The 21,787-nt window shown below is 58.9% G+C and overlaps 1 protein-coding gene across 7 annotated transcripts in view; it reads left to right on the top strand.

The window, feature by feature from the left end:
* The window catches only part of MYO18A (myosin XVIIIA), a 101,456-nt gene that overhangs the window by 52,328 nt on the left and 27,341 nt on the right, over positions 1 to 21,787 (top strand). For 5 of the 7 annotated variants that reach the window (XM_061390581.1, XM_061390578.1, XM_061390579.1 and 2 more), the window contains exons 3-21: positions 776 to 811; positions 2,958 to 3,045; positions 3,237 to 3,343; positions 3,467 to 3,643; positions 3,986 to 4,199; positions 4,633 to 4,775; positions 5,329 to 5,429; positions 6,131 to 6,194; positions 6,428 to 6,572; positions 9,092 to 9,268; positions 9,448 to 9,538; positions 9,759 to 9,951; positions 10,766 to 10,852; positions 12,881 to 13,022; positions 13,196 to 13,355; positions 13,615 to 13,801; positions 14,149 to 14,395; positions 16,397 to 16,506; positions 19,930 to 19,995. In XM_061390581.1, the coding sequence (XP_061246565.1) occupies positions 776 to 811; positions 2,958 to 3,045; positions 3,237 to 3,343; positions 3,467 to 3,643; positions 3,986 to 4,199; positions 4,633 to 4,775; positions 5,329 to 5,429; positions 6,131 to 6,194; positions 6,428 to 6,572; positions 9,092 to 9,268; positions 9,448 to 9,538; positions 9,759 to 9,951; positions 10,766 to 10,852; positions 12,881 to 13,022; positions 13,196 to 13,355; positions 13,615 to 13,801; positions 14,149 to 14,395; positions 16,397 to 16,506; positions 19,930 to 19,995 (2,535 nt within the window). The remainder of the gene's footprint in view (positions 1 to 775; positions 812 to 2,957; positions 3,046 to 3,236; positions 3,344 to 3,466; positions 3,644 to 3,985; positions 4,200 to 4,632; positions 4,776 to 5,328; positions 5,430 to 6,130; positions 6,195 to 6,427; positions 6,573 to 9,091; positions 9,269 to 9,447; positions 9,539 to 9,758; positions 9,952 to 10,765; positions 10,853 to 12,880; positions 13,023 to 13,195; positions 13,356 to 13,614; positions 13,802 to 14,148; positions 14,396 to 16,396; positions 16,507 to 19,929; positions 19,996 to 21,787) is intronic. The other 2 variants (XM_061390582.1, XM_061390580.1) reach the window with 1 other exon arrangement.

The following is a 21,787-nucleotide window of genomic DNA, read 5'->3' as shown; positions in this document are numbered from 1 at the left end:
GGGAGGCCTCCCCTTCGTTTCTAAAAAGGCCTTGGAGTAACCAGACCGAGATGGGGAGGCGAAGGCTGGCCACAGGCTCTGGCCACAATCTGTGGTCCTTGGGCAGCTGGCAGGTGCACCTGGATAGATGCAGCCTCTGCGTGCTGTGGGGTGGGAGTGGGGTGGGTGCTATGGGACTTTGAAGAAGGGATCCTAGACATAGAGCTGCTGGTGGTCTTGTTTGATGAGCTACGCAGAGGTGACAGCTCTCAAAGACCATCCTTGGCTTGGGGAGTGGCACCCTCGGGTGGGTGTTTGGAGGCCAGGGACAGCCCATGTTGGGGTCTGGTGGCTACAGGGGATCTAGGCTGGGCAGTTCCCGGGAGATCAGGCCACAGGCTCCCAGGGTCTCGGGCCCTGTGGGTGGTGAGGTGGCCTGGCCTAGCAACACAGAAGAGGAGGCTGTTGCAGAGTAGACTAGATGGCCTAGGAGAGACTATGGCCAGAGGCAGGGACGCTGCCACCTGTCACAGGGAACGACTTATCAGAGCATCTGCACTAAGGAGTCTGATGGTGACAAGTGTTTCTTCACCACCCAGGGCTTCTCCTTACCTGGTCTGGCCTCTCCTTACCTGGGTGCAATGCGCCTGCCCCAGCCAGCCCCCTTACCTCCTGGGGATGCGTCCCTCTTTCCCCCTACTTGGCCTGGGGTGCTTGCTGAAGGGGACACGCGGACAGCCTGCTTGTCTTCACCCCTCTCCTCTCTCTCTCTTTCTCCTTTGCCTGCCGCTGGTAGCTGGACCCTGAGGCCGCCTCTCCTGCCCACAGCCAGGTAGGGCACTCCTGCCCCACTCAGGAGCCCTCCGGTGACCACCCGCCACCCCCGGCCTGTACCTGGGCTGGCGTCTGTGCTCGGGCTTCGTGCTGGAGTGTAAGGCCTCTTTCCCCTTCTGGCTCCCAGCTGGTATCTGGGGGGATCCCCGGGGGAGGCGATGCCGGGAGCTGGACACGGGGCCGCCACTCTGTGTCCAGCCCTGGAGGAGCCTCTAGGCCTCTGTGGCGCGAGGTTCTCAGCCACTGAAGCCCGAGGGCCTGGCGAGAGTGTTGGCTCCTAGCTGTTTCTGTTTCTGCGGTCTCTGGGTGTGTGTCTTCGCTCAGTCGTGTCCAACTCTGTGTGACCCTGTGGACTGTAGCCCTCCAGGCTCCTCTGTCCATGGGATTCTCCAGGCAAGAATACTGGAGTGGGTTGCCATACCTTCCTCTGGGGGAATCTTCCCAACCCAGGGATCGAACCCCAGTCTCCTGTGGCTCCAGCTCCGGGTAGAGAAAGCTGAAAAGACTGAATCTCTACCCAGCGCCCCACCACCACTTCTGCCCCCTCCCCAACTCTGGAGCCTGAAAAAGTGCCTCCTCTGTCTCCCCCTGCTGGCCAGTGTGGGAACCTCTCTTCGGATTAGCTTTAAAGGACTTAGTTGAGTTAGAGGCCCTTATCCTTTGATGTCATCAGTCACCAAACATCTGTCCCCTACAACGTGCCCATTCAATACAAAGGTTTCACCTGTCTCATGATTTCTTTTTAAATAATTTTGTTTTATAAAGCCATTTTTTTTTTCAAATATAAATATCTAGCCTTTTTAAAAAGATGTCTTATTAAAACGCTGGCAGCCCCATGATGGTGATCCTCCTGTTTGAGGGGTAATTTCACCTGTCCACGATGTGCAGAGTCTAGAGACCACTGTGTTAGCCAGCCTTCTGACTCTAGAGCCCAGGAGAGCTGAAGCAAGGGAGAGGGAGTGATCTGAAGCTGGAATCCACCCTGGGAGTAGGACACAGATCTTTTTCTTTCAGCTCCAAGAAATGTAATAGAGAACATACTTATTGTTATTATTTGTTCTTGTCCTTTATGATCCCTCACCCAGAGGATCAGTATCACAGAGCAGTGTCTGTACGTTGGCCTTAGGCCTCATGAGGATGGGGGACTCTAAGAGACTAATTATACCTCCGAGCTGGGGACCCCCAGAGAGCTGGGAGGTAGGGCTAGTTTGAGGACTGCTCATGCCCTGGGGAGGGTGACCATCTCCCCACGAGGCCACTGGATGAATCCTGCTGCCCTTTCGCCCACAAGACAAAAGGACCCTGATGGGCCGTGGGGGCTGAGCCCCTCTCCCGTTTGCCCAGCTCCCCCAGGCACCATTTCTGCTCAGCTCAGGTTGTCTTAGGGGGTGCCAGGTTTGGCAGCCCCACACCCTGACAGTGCCCGTGAATGCTTCTTTCTGACTGGTGACCACCTGGGCCTCCAGGGGCTCCCCGCCCCTTTATACCCATGTCCATGCCCATTCGTGTGGCATGCATGTTTCTTCCTGCATCTGACAGAGCAGTGCTGCCCCCGCCCCTGCCTCATGTCCCTGGCCACGCTGCTTCATGCCCTTCTGTGGCCTCAGCACGTCCATATGGGTCTGGGCCCATTCCGGGGAGGCGTGGAGGGGGCACAGTAGGCTGGCATGTGCATCTGAACACAGCCCCTGCCAGGACAGCATCCTCTGGAGGGAAGGCCAGGGACGAGGCTAGGAATCCAGACCTTCCCATCAGCTTGCACTGAGTCCCCGGGAGACATTCTCAGATTTGAGGACATGCCTTTTCCCTGCTTGGTGAAGGAGGGACTGTCAGGTGGATGATGGAGAAGCTGGGCCTGTGAGGTCACAGCAGCTGCAGCCCAGGGTGAGGGCTCAGGGCGCAGAACACTGATGGTCCAGGCTTCGCAGAGAGGGGACAGGTGATTTGCTCTCCTGGGATCTGCTATCTCCTGGGCACATCCAACACGTGTCCCTGTCTTTCTTCTTGACATCTCTGATGTCTCTCATCCCACTTGCCCAGTGGCTCATCTGGAAGCCCCTCCCGTCACGCATCTCCCCTCCTGCTGTCCCTGCCTGCTTTCCAGAACAGGCTCCAACTCTCTGTCCTTCCCCTCCCTCCGACAGGTGAAGACAGAAGAGCAGATTGCAGCCGAGGAGGCCTGGTATGAAACAGAGAAGGTGTGGCTTGTCCATAAGGATGGCTTCTCGCTGGGTGAGTCTGGGGAGGCCCAGGGGCCAGGTGCCTGGGCCTCTCTGGTTTCAGGACTGGGCAGCTGTTGGGCCTCTGGGTCTGGCCAGGGCTGGATGGTGCACAGGGAGAAGGCAGGGCCGTGAAGGCCCCAGAGAGGACTGCCATGGCTTCCCAGGCCCATGTCTGTCTGTCTGTCTGTCCCTGCTTTGCAGCCACTCAGCTCAAATCCAAGGAGCTCAGCCTGCCCGAGGGGAAGGTGCGCGTGAAGCTCGACCATGATGGGGCCGTCCTGGACGTGGATGAGGATGACGTGGAGAAGGTTCGCGGGAGGCTGGTGGAGGGCACCAGAGGCGGGCCGCGTCGGGCTGGGCAGGCTGTCTGCTGGCGCGGCCAACCAGATCTGCTGCTTCTTCGGTGCCCACCTGTCTGTCCCATCCCGCAGGCCAATGCTCCCTCCTGTGACCGTCTGGAGGATCTGGCCTCGTTGGTGTACCTCAACGAGTCTAGCGTCTTGCACACGCTGCGCCAGCGCTACGGTGCCAGCCTGCTGCACACGTATGCTGGCCCCAGCCTGCTGGTCCTCAGTCCCCGAGGGGCCCCGGCCGTGTACTCGGAGAAGGTGCGGCCCCACAGACCCACCACCCTCTACCTCCCCACCTTGCCTGCCTTCCCCAGCTCTGCCCCTTCCACTTGGCATACCACGGGGCTCCTGTCCACACTCACAGTGACCTTGGGGACAGGAGTCATTTCAAGGGATGGGGACAGAAGCCTCACCCCCCACCTCACACAGAGGCCAGGACTTGACTGGTATCTGCATTTCCATGCATGACCTTAGCCTCCAAACCTTCTGGCTCCTCTGGAGTGAAAAGCCCAGAAAGGTGTGGGTCTTGGGGGTGAAGGCTGTCCACATGGGGCCAGCTAAGAACGCCCATCCCTTTTTTCCATTCCTCTCACACCCAAGGTGATGCACATGTTCAAAGGGTGTCGGCGGGAGGACATGGCCCCCCACATCTACACAGTAGCCCAGACCGCTTACAGGGCGATGCTTATGAGCCGTCAGGACCAGTCCATCATCCTCCTGGGCAGCAGTGGCAGTGGCAAGACCACTAGCTGCCAGCATCTGGTGCAATATTTGGCCACCATCGCAGGCACCAGTGGGAACAAGGTGTTCTCTGGTGAGGCAGAGGCAACCAGGGAAACAGAATGGACTGGAGGGGGCGGTGCTGGAGAGGGGCGGGGCCGGAGGGAGAGGGGGCGGGGCGGGACTGGAGAGGGGGCGGAGCTGGAGGGGCGGGACTGGGAGGGGGTGGGGCGGGGGAGGGGCGGGGCCGGAGGGAGAGGGGCGGGGCGGGACTGGAGAGGGGGCAGGGGCTGGAGACGGGGTGGGGATGGAGGCTCTGCCAAGATACCAGCTCTTTTCCTCCCGGGCCTTTCTGTGTCCTCAAATCCCCTCTGTCCCCAGCAGTTCTGGTGTGAGTAACTGAGCCTTTGGGTACTAGGGGAGTAGCCACGGGCTGGGCCTCCCATTCTGCCTGGGCCTCTGGAGCCCGTGGCTGGGGGCGAGCAGCACCTGGTCCTCCTGACAGCCCCGGGGTTTGTTTTCTGCAGTGGACAAGTGGCAGGCTCTGTCCACCCTCCTGGAAGCCTTTGGGAATAGCCCCACCGTCATGAACGGCAACGCCACCCGCTTCTCCCAGATCCTCTCCCTGGACTTTGACCAGGCTGGCCAGGTGGCCTCCGCCTCTATTCAGGTGAGGGACATGCAGGATAGTAAGAGACTGGCTGCCCGATTTCATGCCTAGAAACCAGACTGTCTCCTGCGCCTCGTTTTCCTGAGATTCTGCCCCAACGAAATGGACCCCAGCCCCAGCAGGGCTGTCCTGCTTTGCCCTCCACATTCTGCCCACCCGCCGTGCCTCCTGCCCTGGGTGGGGCATGGCTTGGCTTCCTGCCTATCCGGGGGTGGCCCACACCTTAGTTGCTCAGGGCCTTCTCTCAGCCTGACTGACCCATGCAAGACTAGCCTGTCAGTAAAGTAAGGCCCCCTCTCTGAGGCTGGTTCCCTTCCATGCTTGTGAAATAGCTCACCCCGAGTGCCTGGTTCCCCTGGAGGCTGGGTTGGGTGGCAGGGCCTGTGATCTTCCCCAGCTCTGGGGTCTGCCCCCACGCTTGCCTGTGAGGTGATCTGGCCTCTGGTTGAGCTCCTGGAGAATAAGATGCAGCTGCTCATTGCCACGGGCCTGGTTGGGGAAGCCTGACCTGGGCCTGCCCTCTGGCCCACACACTCTCTATGCTGTGCCGCAGACCATGCTTCTGGAAAAGCTGCGTGTGGCCCGACGTCCAGCCGGTGAGGCCACGTTCAACGTCTTCTACTACCTGCTGGCCTGTGGGGATGGCACCCTCAGGTGAGTGGGACAGAGGGCACTGGGAGGATGCTCTAGGCTCCCACCCACTGACAGCTTCTGGGCTTTGCCCCCTGATTGCATCCCATGCCGGTTGTTTATTTCACGGCCGCTATGTGTTAGGCTATGAGCTAGGCCCTGGAGGTGATGAGCTGAATGAGCCATAGGCCTTGCCCGGCAGGAGCTCCCTGGCCTTGGACCCTGGGGGCCTGGCTATAGGTGAGGGGCACTATTGACCCTTCAGCATTCCCAGGGCTTGGCTAGGATCTCTGCTCCCTGTGACACCAGATCTAGAGAGGAAAGCACCCCAAGTTGCAGGTGGTCAGGGACTTGCCTGCAGTCCCATGGCTAGTGTGGGGCTAAGCTGGTGTTGGAGCCCACATACGGGCCAGAGACTGAGCCTTTTTTCCATTGCCCTCCATGCTGGCCCCCTTGCCTCGATGTTGGCTTCTCTGCCAGGCTCTTCCCTTTAGACCTTGGGCTTGCTGTCTGTGTTCACTGAAAAAAGGATAAATGATAAGGCTGAGCAAGCAGCTCAGGGTGCTAGCCTTGCATCCGGGCCAGTTAGGAAAGGTGCCTGATGGAAGGGCATGGTGGAGAGACGGAACTGAGTCTGGAGGCAGAGTCTCTGCCTCCACCCTGGTGGGGAGATGGACTCGGTGTGGGGACCCAGCCCTGCGCTAACGCCTCGTGTGTACCCCTAGGACAGAGCTCCACTTGAATCACTTGGCAGAGAACAATGTTTTTGGGATTGTGCCGCTGGCCAAGGTGAGTGGCCTGTGTGTGTGTGTGTGTGTGTGGCGGGGAGGTTGGCAGCCCGGGGCCTCAGAGTAGGAGAAGCTTCGGGTGGCCTGGAGTGCCCCAGGGGAATAGCAGGAACCTGGCTCCAGGTGGGTGGCAGTACCCCAGCCTGGGCTGCCCTGAGGGCCTGGCAGCATGGGGATGGCTGAAGGGACACCCCGTCTGAGATCTGCTGCCCATGTGCCCGTCTGACCCTGCAGCCTGAAGAGAAGCAGAAGGCAGCTCAGCAGTTCAGTAAGCTCCAGACGGCCATGAAGGTGCTGGGCGTCTCCCCGGACGAACAGAAAGCCTGCTGGCTCATCCTGGCTGCCATCTACCACCTGGGGGCTGCAGGCGCCACCAAAGGTAACCCACCGTGGAGCCCAGCAGGCTGGCTGGTCACCCGGGAAAGCTGGTGGGCGCCCGGCCCGCCCCCAGTTCGTCTTCACCCCGCACACACTTGCCTATTATCAGACACCTCTCTCTGGCTTGTCCCTTTTCCCAGTCCCCCTCATCAGAGCAGAAGCCTCTAAACACCCAGAGGAGCGTCTCTGCCAGTGACGGCCAGAGGCGACAGTGGCCGGAAGGGCTGTGAACAGCAGGGGGCTGGGGGGAAAGACTAGGGCACGAACTCAGAGTAGCCCGCCTCCCCCAGAATAACTCTCCTTCTGTTCCCTTCCTGACAGAGGCCCCCGAGGAGCAAGCGGGTAACTGACGTTGACCCCGACCAGGGGTGTAGGGGCCACCGTGCCCTGTCTTGGTGCTTGCCCTGGGCTCTCTCTGGGGGCTGGGCTTTTTCTATCAGAGCAGAGGGCACTGGCCTGGGAGAAGCCCCAGGTTTGAGGGTGGAAAGGGTGCCTGTGGGCAGCGGGGCTTCTCAGAGGCCCAGGAATAGCTTCTTCTACGTGCTTTGAGTACAGATCCTGGAACCTCTCAGGATGCCCTCCGTGGGGCATAGGTGGGGAAGGGTGTGTTGCTTCCTGGGGCTTCCCAAGGCCAGTTTCCCCTCAATCTTCCCTAATCTTCACTGGTTTGGTATTTAAGAGCCTCTTCCTCTTGCATGTCAGGGTGGAGACCACTAGGGGGCAGCAGGCGCTGTGGTTCTTAAGGGCCTCTTCCTCTTGCATGTCAGGGTGGCGGCCACTAGGGGGCAGCAGGCGCCGTGGTATCGAATGGGCTGCAGCTTCAGCATTAGTGCTTGGGGTCTCACGAATGGCTGGGAGCTTGGTGTGGCTTGGCCTGCCTTCCTCCGAGATGAAATGGATGGGCCGGCGCTCTGAGCGCCTCTTCGCCTCTTTCTCCTCCAGTATAGAGAAGGGCTGCTGCTTCTGAACGGCACCTGGGGCGCTGGCTTCATCTTCCTCTGGGATATGAAGGGCCCCAGGCTGTCAGCAGGAGTGAGGAAGCGCTGGTGGGTGGGAGGCGGGGTGGGAACAGGAAAGAGCAGGCATCATAAGGTAGGTACCTTATGATCCCAGCAGGTGGCATCCCTGCCAAAGAGGAAGCGGGCTCAGAGTTAAAGCTGCTCCGCACTTGTGGATGGGCGGGTGGATGGGCGTATGGTTGTGTGTTGAGGACGTTCTTTCCCTCTGAGGAGGTGACAGCCCAGGTTTCCTGTAGCCCTACTCAGTGCTGACTGCATGTGGAGAGCTCTGAGTGCGTCAGCACATGGACCTTGTTGAGCAGCGTCTGTTAGCTATTCAGAGCTTCCAGGATTTGCTAGAGGGGTGTGTGTGTGTGTGTGTGTGTGCACGCGCACATGTGTGTATGTGTGGTAGAAAGTATTTTGGGGTCTCTTTCTGTGTGTGTCGGTGTGATTATATCCATACAAATACTATGAGGCTGTGAATGTGTGCGTATGTGTGTGTGTGTGTGTGTGTGTGTGTGTGTGTGTTTGTGTTTCTGAGTTTCTGAATGGGGGTTGTGTTCTCTGGCTCTTCTTCACAAACCCCCACCCCCTACAGGCCCTACCCTGGGCCTGGCAGGCTCAGCTGATGACTGTTTGCTAACACGCTGTTTTTCTTTGCATGCTGCATGCTGGTCCTTTGCCTTACAGAAGCTGCCGAAGGTAAAACCTTGTTTCTTGTTAGCGTTCCCTAATTGCGGCGATTAGACGCGTGTTGGCTGAGGCGCGTCGTCCCAGCCCCCTGCAGCTCTTTCTTGCCTCCCCACTGTTGGGCCACAGTGGACATTTGAGATCTCCCCTGGTGGATGGCTGGGGCGAAGGGGAAGGGCCCTAGTGTGTCCATGGAATGGGGGGGGGGGGCGCCAGTACTCTTCTGATACACGTCCCCTGCCCCCCCCACCACCAGGCACAGGCTGGTCTTGTGCTTTTCACAGGTGGGCCGGCTTGTCCTCTGTCCTTCCCCACCACTGGCACCTGGAGCCAAGCCCTCTAAAGGGGCTTTCCCAGCTGTTGGGGCGCCCTCTGGTGGCCGCAGCGTGGAGTTACCTCCTCTTTTTGGATCTGGTCATTCTCTCCAAGGGGCTTCCCTGGCGGCTCAGACAGTAAAGAATCTGCCTGCAATGCAGGAGGCTGGGGTTCAATCCCTAGGTGGGGAAAATCCCCCTGAAGGAAATGGCAACCCACTCCAGTTTTCTTGCTTGGAGACTTCTACGGGCAGAGGAGCCTGGAGGGGAGGGAGTCCATGGGGTCACAAAGAGTCGGAAACGCCACCCCTAAGAGACACAGGCAGCACTGGCAGCTGGTGGTTGTCCCTGTTATGCCTGGAGCCCTTGCTGATGTCATCAGGGCTCAGTTTTTTCCTTCTGGAGGGTGCCTGTTCCCTATCGCTGCGGGCGCGAGGGAGCCGAAGGGTACAGTGGTCATCAAGCAGCCTGAGGAAGGAGACCCAAGATGCTAGATTCTTTTTTCTACTTCATAGCTGGGCGCAGGCAGTTTGCTCGCCATGAGTGGGCCCAGAAGGCTGCGTACCTGCTGGGCTGCAGCCTGGAAGAGCTCTCCTCAGCCATCTTCAAGCACCACCACCAGGCTGGCACCCTGCAGCGCTCCACGTCCTTCCGCCAGGGCCCTGAGGAGAGCAGCCTGGGTGACGGCACAGGTACTCGAGTCCCGTGTGGTCAGGGGCCGCTTCCAGGGTGCACTGCCATCTCCGGGTGGGCAGACTGTTGGGCGAACAGATGCTCCGTGCTGCCTGGGCCTGGGTGGGGATGGGTAGGGAGCATGCCCAGGTATGGAGTCCCAGGGAGCAGGAGATAGAGCTGACCCTCTTGCCCACAGGCCCCAAACTGAGTGCGCTGGAATGCTTGGAGGGCATGGCATCCGGCCTCTACAGTGAGCTCTTCACGCTTCTTGTCTCCCTGGTGAACAGGTGGGTGCCAGGCACTCTTGGCTTCCTGGCCTGACAGAAGTAGGGTTGATGCCTATTGCCTGTGGGGTCGCTGAGGCAGAGCCAGCCTCCACCAGCAGCTGAGTTCTCCCCTCGGGTCCTGGGCTCCTGGGCAGGGATGGGGATCAGGCTTAGGGCAGGGTAGGCTGCCTGGCCACCGGGCACCACCCTGGGGGGCTCTGACCCAGCTCTCCCCGGGCAGGGCCCTCAAGTCCAGCCAGCACTCGCTCTGCTCTGTGATGATCGTGGACACCCCAGGCTTCCAGAACCCTGAGCAGGGTGGGTCGGCCCGCGGGGCCTCCTTTGAGGAGCTGTGCCACAACTATGCCCAGGACCGGCTGCAGAGGCTCTTCCATGAGCGGACCTTCGTTCAGGAGTTGGAAAGATACAAGGAGGTAGTACCTAGCCCCTGCCGCCTAGCCCCCCAGGCTCACCTGGCCCTGGCACACTCGGGAGTCGGGGGGCATCTGTGGATGCAGTGGATTCCCTGCCGGCTGCTCCCTGCCCAGTTCTTTACTCTCTGACGTTTCTGTCCCCTGTGCTGTCTGGAGCAGGAGGCATTTCCTGCCAAGGGCGCATCCTTTCTTTTGTGGAGTTTGCTTTCCAAAAAGCCAAAGATGCTTGCAGGGCCCCTCCCTGGGGGCCCCTCTTTGCCCACCTTCAAGGCCACCTGCCTTGGCCCCATGAACCATCTCCGGGCAGTTCCTGCCTCCACGCGTGTCTGGCCTGACCTTCCCTGTCTCCTGATGTGTTAGGGTGATGACTAATTAAAAGGGTATCCCAGATGGGATCTGATAATCCTACCTCACGTGGAGCTGAGTTAAATGAGCTGGGAGGTGTTGGGGGGGTGATATTTATCTTGGATGAGAGAAGATTCAGGAGGAAAATGACCGTTGTTCTTTAAGTGTTTCAAGGATGAGTATGTGAAATCGAGAGTGGGCTAACTCCAGGTGGCCAGATCAGCGGGTGTGAGTAACAGGAATGTGTACGAGACTTTATCTCACTGTGAAGGAGGTGAGGAGAAGGTTAACTGTCCAGAGACACAGTGCGGGGCCTTGAGAGGTGGTGAGCGTCCATCAGTTGGGCTGCTGGAGTGTCCCTCATGCTCTGATGGGATGTTGGACTTGCTGACCCCAGTGTCCCCTGCCTGGCCTGCTCATAGGGCCGCACATGGCTCCGTGCTCACTATCACCCCACCTTCCTTCCTAGGAGAACATCGAGCTGGCATTTGACGACTTGGAGCCGGCCACGGATGACTCTGTGGCCGCCGTGGACCAGGCCTCCCATCAGTCCCTGGTAGGAATTCCAGGGAGGGCCTGGGCTGGCCTTTTATCTCCCTTCCTGTTCTTCTCCCTCGGTAGAGCCCTTCCCTTATGAACTACTGCCTGCCAGTCAGAGGGGACACTGTGGGGGGGTGGGGGGCGTGCAGCAGTCAGGCCCAGATACCAAGCACTTTGCAGTTGTGTGCCCTGCCCTCAGCTGTCAGCCGGTCTGGCCAAGGAGGGGACACTGTGACCTTCGGCCCTGGTGCCATAGAGAGCTTCGCCCCTGGGTGTCTGAGCTCAGGCCCTGTCCCAGCTGTGCTTCAAGTGTGTCTGCCAGGAGCCCTCGTACCACTTCCTTGCGGGTGAGGGCCTGGCTAGACCCAGAGGACACAGTCATCCCCTCCCCTTGTCCCCAAGTACAGGAACAAGCAGGGCAAGGAGGTGGCATTCTGGCCGAATATGGATACAGTATGCAGATATAAAACCAAGGGGCTGTGTGGGTGTGAGCCCTCACCCCTCATTCTGGGGATGGGCCTTGTCACCCGCTGGGCAAGTGTCTTGGGCACCTTGCTGCCTGGGGGACTGGCTGGCCTGATGGGCACTTAGAGTTCGGCAGTCTTCAGTTAGGGAAGCTTCATAAGGTGCTTGATTGAAGAACCGGCAATTTTGCCAGGTTGCTGATCTCCCTCCTCTGCTTGGATCCCACCTCCTTTCCCCCTCTCTCTGTGGGAAGGCTCTGGCCCAGGGGTGGTGCCTCGAGAGAATGAGTATCCATCCCCCTGGGACAAGTGCTTAACGTGCCCAAGTGCCCCCACCTCCCAGGGGAAGTTGGCTTTTCTTCCTGATACCTGGGCCCCCACCAAGGCCTCCCTCGAGAGTCTTTGCCCTTCCCAGGAGGTGGGCCAGTTGGCCCCGGGGACTTACGTGTAGCAGTGGGTCAGGTGGTGTGTTTGGATAGCGCTTGGCTGTCTCTTCCTTCCTCTGACCTCCCTCGCCTGATGGGCCTTGGCATCAGCAGCTGCACCTCCGGGCAAAGGAGCCCCTGGGCACCCCGCCCGCCACTCGCCCCTCCAGTGGTTGCCTGCTCATTCCTGCCACGCAGCTCCAGCTACTCTGTTGCCCACCGGTCCGTAGCCACCTTCTGCTTCCTCCTAGTCCGCACAGACCCCCTTGGGCAGCTGGGGTCAAAGAGGGCACTTCTCTTACTTCTCTTGTCCCCAGTCCCTAGAGGCCAGCCAGAGTCCTTCCTGCCCAAGGAAGACCTGGGAACTGCATAGAAAAGGCACCCTCACACCTAGTTATTTGGTCTGTATGGGGAATTAGAAACAGAATTCAGTATTTCCACATTCTCTTGGAAAACTGGGGAATTTACCAACACTCTCAGGCCCAGGTTCTTCCAGGATGGCAGGTGGCTGCTGCTAAGTGCCGGCTGGTAGATGCGGACACCTGTCCCCGGTCACCCCAGCTCTGCCCATTTTAGCTGCTACATGCGTTAAGTCAACTGTCTTAGGCTTTCGGCACTCAAGTTTATAACCTTGCAGTGACCCCACCCTCAGAGCTCCAGGCCCTCTCTGCGTTCTCCCCTCCTGGGGGGACCAGGGGTCACCCCACAGCCGTCTCTTACCTCTTACTGACAGCCTTCTTTGGGCCAACCTCTGTACAGACCTGCTCTTTAAATGTGCCTGGAAGGTGATACCCAGAGAGTGCAGGCAACATGGGGCTCGCTCAAGCCCCCCTGACCTCCCAGGGCTGAAGGTGGAGGAGAACCTCTGGACGTGGGCCTGGCGTTCATAAGAAGCCTTCAGTCTTTCGGGACTTTGGACACAGGTCCTAGGAATCATGTCGTGCTGTGGGCTTCTCTCTCTGGCCCTTCTTTCTGCTTGCTGCCCACCTGCTCCACAGGGTGGCAGCCGTGAGTGGCAGGAGCTGGAATGTATGTGTGTGTATCCATGTAGCATGTTTAGAGTGTGTGGTTGGGAACCAGTGGTCCTGGCCGCCACCCCCATCCCCCCCACCACAGCTCCGTGTGACCCTGTGGGATTTCTTTCCATCTCCCCAGGTCCGCTCGCTGGCCCGCACAGACGAGGCGAGGGGCCTGCTGTGGTTGCTGGAAGAGGAGGCTCTGGTGCCAGGGGCCACGGAGGACACCCTCCTGGAGCGCCTCTTTTCCTACTATGGCCCGCAGGAAGGCGACAAAAAAGGTGGGTACCCCTGGAGGGCAGCTCCCCGCTTCCTCTCCTGAGAACCTGGTTATGTATATATGAGTCCAACTGGCCTTGCCTGGGGTGGGGCTCACTGAGTCCGTGGGCTTTGTGGTAGGGGGGGCCTGGGCACTGATGATCTGAACCTTGCTTCCTCCCCACCCCCAAACCAGGCCAAAGCCCCCTCCTGCGCAGCAGCAAATCGCACCATTTCCTCCTGGGCCACAGCCACGGCACCAACTGGGTGGAATACAACACGGCCGGCTGGCTGAGCTATACCAAGCAGAACCCAGCCGCCCAGAATGCCCCCCGGCTCCTACAGGACTCCCAGAAGTAAGAGTGCCGCTCGCTCTCCCCACCCCGGTTTTCTCTTCTTGCTGTTTGAGGGTTTCCTCTGCAGTGTCTCTGTCGGGTGAGGGAGGGGAGGGTCTCCCCCGCCAGGGTCCCCCACACACACCCAGATAACCTGGACCCCTGGCCACGGTCATGTTGGGGTGGTGGGGCGTCCTAAGAGCTGTGCGAAGGGGCAGCCGGCCTCAAAAGGCTCCATGAATGAGACGTTTCCCCTCCCTGGCCTCCCCTCCCCCGGCAGAAAAATTATCAGCAACCTGTTTCTGGGCCGGGCGGGCGGCGCCACGGTGCTCTCAGGCTCCATCGCAGGCCTGGAGGGCGGCTCGCAGCTGGCGCTGCGCCGGGCCACCAGCATGCGGAAGACCTTCACCACTGGGATGGCGGCGGTCAAGAAGAAGTCCCTGTGTATCCAGATTAAGCTGCAGGTGGTGAGTGTGCCCGCGGGGGCGCCGGGGCACTTCCGGAACGCTGGCAGGTGGCCAGGGGCCTCCTGGGCTCACTGAGGTCACCCGCGCCCGCTCAGCACCCCCCTGGCCTCGGTCGCGGCTTGCGGGGGTCGGGTGGGGGGCACGGTCCTTCCTCAATGTAGCCGCCTGTGAGTGGTCTCCGGGGCTTGGTAGGGGCAGGATTGGCTAGGCTCAGCAGTGTCCTGGCCGGGGGAGGGGAGGGGGGCCACCTGCCATCCTGCCCAGAGTGGAGATGCTGGTACCCCGGTCCCCGCCTCCTGGCTCGGGCTGTCAGCGCCCACTGAGGACCGATCCTTCCGCTTCGGCAGGACGCCCTCATTGACACCGTGAAGAAGTCCAAACTGCATTTCGTCCACTGCTTCCTGCCGGTGGCCGAGGGCTGGGCCGGGGAGCCCCGCTCCGCCGCCTCCCGCAGAGTTAGCAGCAGCAGCGAGCTGGACCTGCCCCCGGGAGAGCACTGCGAGGCCGGCGGCCTCCTGCCGCTGGACGTGCCACTGCTGCGGGCCCAGCTCCGGGGCTCCCGCCTGCTCGACGCCATGCGCATGTACCGCCAAGGTGGGGCCCTTCATCCCAGAGCCGCCCCTGACCCTCCCCACCGCGCTAACAGGCCCCCCGACCCCGGGGTCTGGAGGGGAGCTTCTCCCCTCCTGTCTCCCACCGGCCCTGGACCTCGCTCTTCTCTGTCACCGCCTCCCCTGGGGTCTCTCCCTGCATCTCTCCAGCTGGGTCTGTTCCTTTCGCTCTTTCTCTCCATCCTGCTGATCTTCCTTCTCTTCCACAGTCCAGCCCTCTTCATCCCGGCCCAACTGCACCCCACATGCCCTGTCCCCACAGCTCTCTCCTTCCCCTCCCCTGGTCTGGCTAGGCCAGCTCTGCCCACAGCTGACCCAGTGTCCTACTGGTACAGCTGCCTGTAAGAAGGGGCCAGCCCCGCAGTGAGAAATGAGGTGCTAACTCTTTCTGAAGAACTTGAAATTTCCAACAAAGGTCAGATAGACCCTTTCTATGGACCAATCTAGAAGAGGGGGCCAGAGAGGATGATAATAATAGTGGTTAACATCCTTAGCGCTTTTATAGTATACCAGATGCTATTCTAAAGCTACCACACAGATTAACTCATTTAATCGTCACAACAACCTCATGAGATGTAGGTACTAGTACCATCCCCAGATGAGGTGGCTGAGGCTCAGAGAGGGTAAGTAGCTTCCCCAAAGTCACACAGCTCGTTAGTGGCAGAGCAGATCTGACCTAAGCAGACCAGCTTCCCCATAGCGTTTCGTTTGCCTGAGATGTTATGAGTTGCCAGGTTTCTGCCCTCATCTCCCTTAGCTGGAGGATCAGGCAGGCTCCCACCCACCAACAACCAGGTCCCCATGAGGTACCCCCAGGGGCACCGTCACTTTTCCTTAGCAGCCAGAGCCAGGAAACAGGCTCCCTGCCCTGCTGAAAATAAATCATCGATCTGTCCCCACGTCTTGATATGGAGTTGGTGTTTATTATTTCAAAACCAGATTGTTACCGCTCTGAACCAAAATCAATGTGCTTTACTCAAACAAGCAGGTCGATGCAGCCAGCGGCGGCAGGCCCCCCTCCCCTCCCCCAGCTCCCAGCCCCCATCGATAGCACTGATGATTAATTAAGATGCCAGGCGTCCGGACCTGCTATCCTGGCCCATCAATTTAATTGCAATTCAGATACAATCAATAGCTCACTTTGTCTTGGCCCCTCGGCGGCCCCCGCCTCCTGTTTCAATTATCAGGCACATGCATCAGCCCTTCTCCCAGTTGGAGGGTTTCCCAGAGCAGCTCTGGCTGCCGTGGCAGAGCGAGCCCCCGGCGGGTTGCTGGGAGCCCCGGTTTGGAATCCAGGGCTGCCCTCGGCTGCTCCTTGGGAGCTTGAGCAAGCCTGTCCCTCCACCTCACGGGCCTCAGTTTCCACGTCTGGAGGATGAGGTCTTTCTGGCTCTAAGGCTTCTTTTTTGGTTTGAGATTCTGTAGGAGTAGGTCTCTTGGTCTTCTGCTATGGGCTCTGGTGTTCTCGGGGTGACTTGGGGTAACCTCTCACTGGCCTCCATGCTGACCTTGCTCCAGCCTCAAGCCCAGGTGGTAGAGGATCTCTGTTAGAGGTGACACTCTTTAGGGAAAAGGAATCTACAAGGCTTTTTGGTCACCAGGCCTAGGGCCCACAGTCAGGATAGGGACAGGAGGGGTGCCCTTTCTGATACCTGCCACAGGGAACCGAGGAAAGGAAAGGAGCATTTTACTGAACATTCAACAAGTGAGCCAAGCTTGTTTCTCCATGTTTTCTCCTGTAAGCACTGTGACTGCGGGATAAGTGGGAGGGCTCCCCATTTAAAGATGAGGAAACGGAGGCTCAAAGAGGTTGAGTGACTCATCCAAAGTCATGTGATATGAGGAGCCAGGGCAGGATTCCAGCCCCAAGCACTTGCACTTTTCCTCTCTGCTACTCCCTGATGCCCTCGTTTTTATGAAGTCCTCGAGACATCATTCTCTGGGAACAGACGAGGCTGATGGGCCTGGGCTCCTCTCTCCCTAGGTTACCCTGACCACATGGTGTTTTCCGAGTTCCGCCGCCGCTTTGACGTCCTGGCCCCACACCTGACCAAGAAACACGGGCGCAACTACATCGTGGTGGACGAAAGGCGGGTAGGTCTGGGCCCCCACGGCCCCACCAGGCCCTCCTCCCCCTGCTCAGACCCCTCTGAGCCAGCTGCCCTCCCTTGCCTAGAGAGAGCTGGGCTGGCCCTTGCTCAAGTGGCTGGTTTGGGCCGCCTAGGGCCGGGATGGGCACTTAGCAGTGGGCTTGGTGGTGGAGGGAAGGCAGCCTGGGCCATGGACTGCAGAAATCACAGAAGAGCCACCTGCTCTCAGGGCCCAAGGTGAGGGTGTCTGCTATCTGCTGAGCCAGACAGTCCCCCAAGAGCCTCCCAGGGGCAGGTTAGAACTAGTGTTTTGGATGCCCCACCGGTAGCGCCTGGGCTCCTCAGCCTTGAGCTCTACGTCAGGAACCGGTCCCTCCAGCAGGAAGCTGCCCAGGGCTGAGGCAGGCATCCCTCCCAGGAGAAGGGTTGCCGTGGCAGCGCCTCCCTGGTGCGGGGTGAGCCTCGGGCTCCCGGGGCAGGCCCTTGTCAGCCAGGTCAGTGACTTCCTGCCACACAAAAGGATGTCTTCCTGCCATTCTTGGCTGTCACTCTGATCCCCAGAGGCAGCTCCTCAGAGAGGCAAAGGGCTCCTTGAGCAGAGGAACCCTCCTGCCCTGTGCCTTGGCCTCAGGCACAGCCTGACTCGGAAGGCATCTCAGGCCTTAGGATGGCTTTCCTACAAGGGAGCCTGCTATGCCAGATGGGGCAGGACCCCCCCACCTCCCACTGCCCCCCTGAGTCACAGACCCACACTGATGGAGCCTCAGAGACCCTCTCTCCACCCGTCCATCCAGGACCTGCCAGTGTCCAGGGTGACCTTGGCGTGGATGTCGATGACCCGAGTCACGCCCCCTTGTCTCTGACCCTTGACCTCCATTCCCAACTCCGCCCAGGATACACCCAGTGCTTCATCATCTCTGGAAGCGCTCCACTTCTGAAATCTCTGACCACAGCCTCCTGTGTGTGCGGCTCATCCCCTTGCTTCCTCTCAGGACACCCGCTCTGTGACTCCATCAAGACTTCTCATTTCTGGACCCCACTCCATTTTCTCTGCTCTGTCCATTCCTTTCTGACTTCCCTTCCTCTTCCTCTCCGTCTGGATGCTGTGGTCCAGTTGGTTTTCATCACCCTCAGCTTCTCAGTCTCCCATAGCACCTGCCCTGCCCAACCCCCTCCCTGAAGGGCCACCTTTGGGCATTAAGCCCTCCTTGGATTGGAGCTCCCAAACAGCTGTGGGGGAAAATGACGCAACCGTGGGGACCGAAATTCCTATAGGTCCATGATCTCCAGTTTTCCCCGCGCTCCATCCTTACCTGGCTTCTGTTCCGAGCTCCTCTGCTATCCCATTCTCCATCTTTCCCCTCAAATCCTCCCCTGCTGCATCTTCCCAGCACTTGACCTTGCCTCTGAACCCTAATAACAATCGGAGTTCCAACCTCCGCTGGCCCCTGCGCTCTCCTCTCCAGGTGTCCCCTCCTCCCCGGCCCTCCTGTCTGGGTGTGGGAGGGGCACCTCTCATCCGGTCCCTTCCTCCTGTGCTTCAGAACCCATTCCCTCTGGTCTCTCTGGAAAGCTGCTCCATCAGCATGAAGTCTTCTCTGTCTCCTGTCCCTTGAGCCTCTCCTTCTCCGCCGGCTCTTTTCTCTCAGTTGAGAAGTAGTCCACAGATGTTATGTTCAGAAGGGAACTTCCATCAACCCTCCCTGGTGCCCTGGGCCATCAACATTTACTTCCCTCCTGCCGTTCATCCTTCCGCCCGCCACCCCCCGTGGCCCAGTTCCCAGCCCGAGGACACCTGGGACTGGCTTGTCCTCCCAAGCCCTCCGTGTTGCCAGAGCTCACGGGCACTTTTCAGTGCTTCTTGCCAACATGTGACCATCGACAGCCCTGTTCTTTTTGAAGCATTTTCTGCTCAGTTTCTTCTCTGCCGCTCCTGGTTTTGCCCTTGTGTCCCTCTTCTCTCTTTCTCGGTCCCTCTGAGCTTCCCTTCATCCATGTGCCCCTGAAGTAAAGGTCCTTCTCTTCTTTAAGACTCTGTCCTTGACCATATCTGTTTTCTATACAACACCCTCTTCCTAGGCAACCTCATTCACACTCGTCACTTCAATTACCGCATATATATTGATGACTCCCAGATCAATACCTCTAACCCAGGCTTCTCTCCCTTTCCAGACATGCATTTCTGTCTAGCTGCTTTCTAGCTCTTCTACCTGGATGCCTTACAGCACCCCAAACTCAGCATGTTCAAACCAAACTTATCATGTGCTTGGGCTCAGTCACAAAGTTGTGTCTGACTCTCTGCGACCCCATGGGCTGTAGCCTGCCAGGCTCCTCTGTCTCTAGAATTCTCCAGGCAAGTGGGTTGCCATTCCCTTCTCCAGGGGATCTTCTCAACCCAAGGATCGAACCAACCAGGGGTTGGTTCAATCGATCAACCCAGGGGTCTCCTGCATTACAGGCAGATTCTTTACCACTGAGCCACCAGGGAGGGCCCTAGAGATGGAGAATTGAATTAATTATTTACTATGCGAGTCAAAAACCTCCGTATGTCCCTAGCTTCCTCTCTCTCATCTACCTCTCCCCCACATTGAGCAAGGCTCCGTCTTTTTTTTTTTTCTTTTGGCCACACCCTGTGGCATGTGAAATCTTAGTTCCTGGACCCAGGATTGAATCCTGCCTTGGAAGTGTGGCATCTTAACCACTGGACCACCAGGGAGGTCTCTAAGCTCCATCTTCTTAACGTCTCTTGCATCTCCCCCTCCTCTTCTCCCTTTGGATCGGGCTCTAGTCTTCTCTCCTATGGATTCCTGCCTGAGGGGTCCATGCATCCTCCACTCATGGGCCGGTGGGATTTCTGTAAAGAGCAAACCTGACCACGCCCCTCCCAGGGAGAGAACCTTCAGGGGCTCAGAGCGCATAGGCTTACATCCTTTAGCCCCTGCCCACCTCTCCACCTGCCCCTTAACTGCTGCCCACCCCTCTCCAGTTATTCTGAACCACCTGGAGTTTCCTCAGCGCTTCCCATTGTCTTATGCTTCCAGGCCTTCATGCCTGCTTGTCCCTCTGCCTGAAATGCCCTCGCCCCTACTTTGTCTGGTTAATCCTTACTTGTAGCTAAAGACAGCGCAAGCAACACCTCCTCCGGGTGCCTTCCACGGCCCCCTTCTCTGGCTTAGATGCCTCCTCCTCTGTGCATTTCACCAGTTTTCGTGTCTGGCTCCCCCACAAGATAGCTTTGTTCCTCTTGCAGTCATCTTTATATCCCCAGAATCCAACACAGAGCCTGGTGCTGCAGAAGCCACCGAAAGTGCCTGTTGACTACATTGTGGACTGAACGGAGGAAGAGAAGGGCTGAGTGACTGGGTGAAGCCCCCCGTGGAGGCGGGGAGTCTCCTGGGGGCTTCCTGACAGAGGCGTCTCCTTGCAGGCGGTGGAGGAGCTGCTAGAGTCCTTGGACCTGGAGAAGAGCAGCTGCTGCATGGGCCTGAGCCGGGTGAGTTGACCCTGCAGGAAGGCAGCCGGGCCCACACTCTGGTCACCCTTGTCCGGATGGTTGTTCCTCCCCTCCTGCCCTCCCCACTCAGTCCAACTTCTGGAGTCTCCTGGGGCCCCTGCTGGGTCTTGTCCCCCAGCCCCCTCACCCCAGCTGCTCTGGGGCTGCACTTCCTCTCAAATGGGCTTCCCTGGTGGCTGAGATGATGATGAATACGCCTGTAATGCAGGAGACCCAGGGTTGATCCCTGGTTTGGGAAGATCCCCTGGAGAAGGGAATGGCAACTCACGCCAGTATTCTTGCCTGGAGAATCCCATGGACAGAGGAGCCTGGGGGGCTACAGGCCATGGGGTTGCAAAGAGCCAGACACAACTGACTGACTGACACTATTGCTACAACTACTTCTTTTCAAGCTGCCCCCTTCAGGGCTGGGGGCCAGGAAGTTAGATGCTCCAGCTGCAGCAAACTTGACTCTGCTTCCCTCTCAAATATTGGCTTGCTCAGGGCCAGGAACACCTCTGTGATGTCAGGAGGGAGTGGGTCGGAAAGTGGTCCTGAGTGGGGCCTGAGTCCTGGTGTGGGGAATGGGGAAGACTGAGAGCTGGGAGAGGCGGAAAGAGCGTCTTCATTGCTGAGCTGTCCAGGGTCTCAAAGAGGAAGCAGGGCTCTGTGAGGCTGTGCCGCTGCTGCCTGCCCACAGGCCGGGTTCCTCACCTGATTGGAATGTACATAAAAGGCAGGCGTGCCCGGCCCTGAGTGCCAGCCTGCCGCATCACTCCACCCCAGAGGGCCAGCCGGGCGTCCCTCCCTCGGGGCTGGGAGCCTGCGTGTCCCCCTACTGAGACTGGGAGGCTGACAGGCAGCATCCACGGACGTGCTCCAAGGGCCGAGGTGGGCAGAGAGCCGTGGGGAGTCCCGGGGAGGGTTCTGGACTGTCCATCTGTCCGCAGAGAGGGAGGGAACTCGTGGGGAGAGTGAGGTAGCAGGGGATGCTTGCAGAAAGGGCTCGTGCTCCGCTCCTCAGCTCTGTTCTCCCTGCTCTGTGTTCTGAGTCATGATTTTGATTCCTACTGCCCCCTCCCTCCCTCCCTCTTTCCCTGGGAATCCCTTTCCTGTCCTCCTGTCTTTGGGTCTGCTGTCCCTGGTTTTTCCTTTTTCTTTGGGCCCCGGCAGTCCCTGCTGGTCTGTGTTCCTTGGTTTCGGGCTCTGCTATTTTCTGCTGCTTTCCTGGTTCTCTCTGCCTCCTGTGGTCCCGCCCTCTTCCGTGTCGTCTCTCGGGTTTTGGTCTCTGCTGTGTCTGGCTCCTTCCTCTCCTCCTCCCCACTTCTAAGTTCTTCTTCCCTGGGAAGCCTGAAGTCAGATTTTTTTCACCACAGCCTCTTTGGTCTTTCTCTGGGTGGGGTCCCATCCAGGGACTGGCAGGCTGAGCTACTGGCTAGCCTTGGGGGGATGGCACCGTCTCCAAGGCATGTCTTGGGTAGAAGAGGGCCTGTCCAGGCTGGTCCTCTTCCCAGCTGCTGTGTCTGTCTCTCGGCATCGTCCCAGGCACCTGCTAAAGCCGGTGAGCCCCGGAGCCCACTCACCCTCAGAGCAGAATTAGGGGCAAAGTCAGATGTTTGCTGACATCTGGTTTGAAAGAGAAATTTCTGGGTTTCTAGGCTGCGGTTGGGCTTCCCTAGTGGTTCAGTGGTGAAGGATTCCCCTGTGGTCCAGGAGCCACAGGAGATACAGGTTTGATCCCTGGGTCAGGAAGATCTCCTGGAGGAGGGCATGGCAACCCACTCCAGTGTTC

Source organism: Bos javanicus, chromosome 19, assembly GCF_032452875.1.
Source record: "Bos javanicus breed banteng chromosome 19, ARS-OSU_banteng_1.0, whole genome shotgun sequence".
In the NCBI taxonomy this organism is placed as follows: Eukaryota; Metazoa; Chordata; class Mammalia; order Artiodactyla; family Bovidae; genus Bos; species Bos javanicus.
The sequence above is the reverse complement of the archived record's forward strand: the minus strand, read 5'-3'. Positions and strand labels throughout refer to the sequence as shown.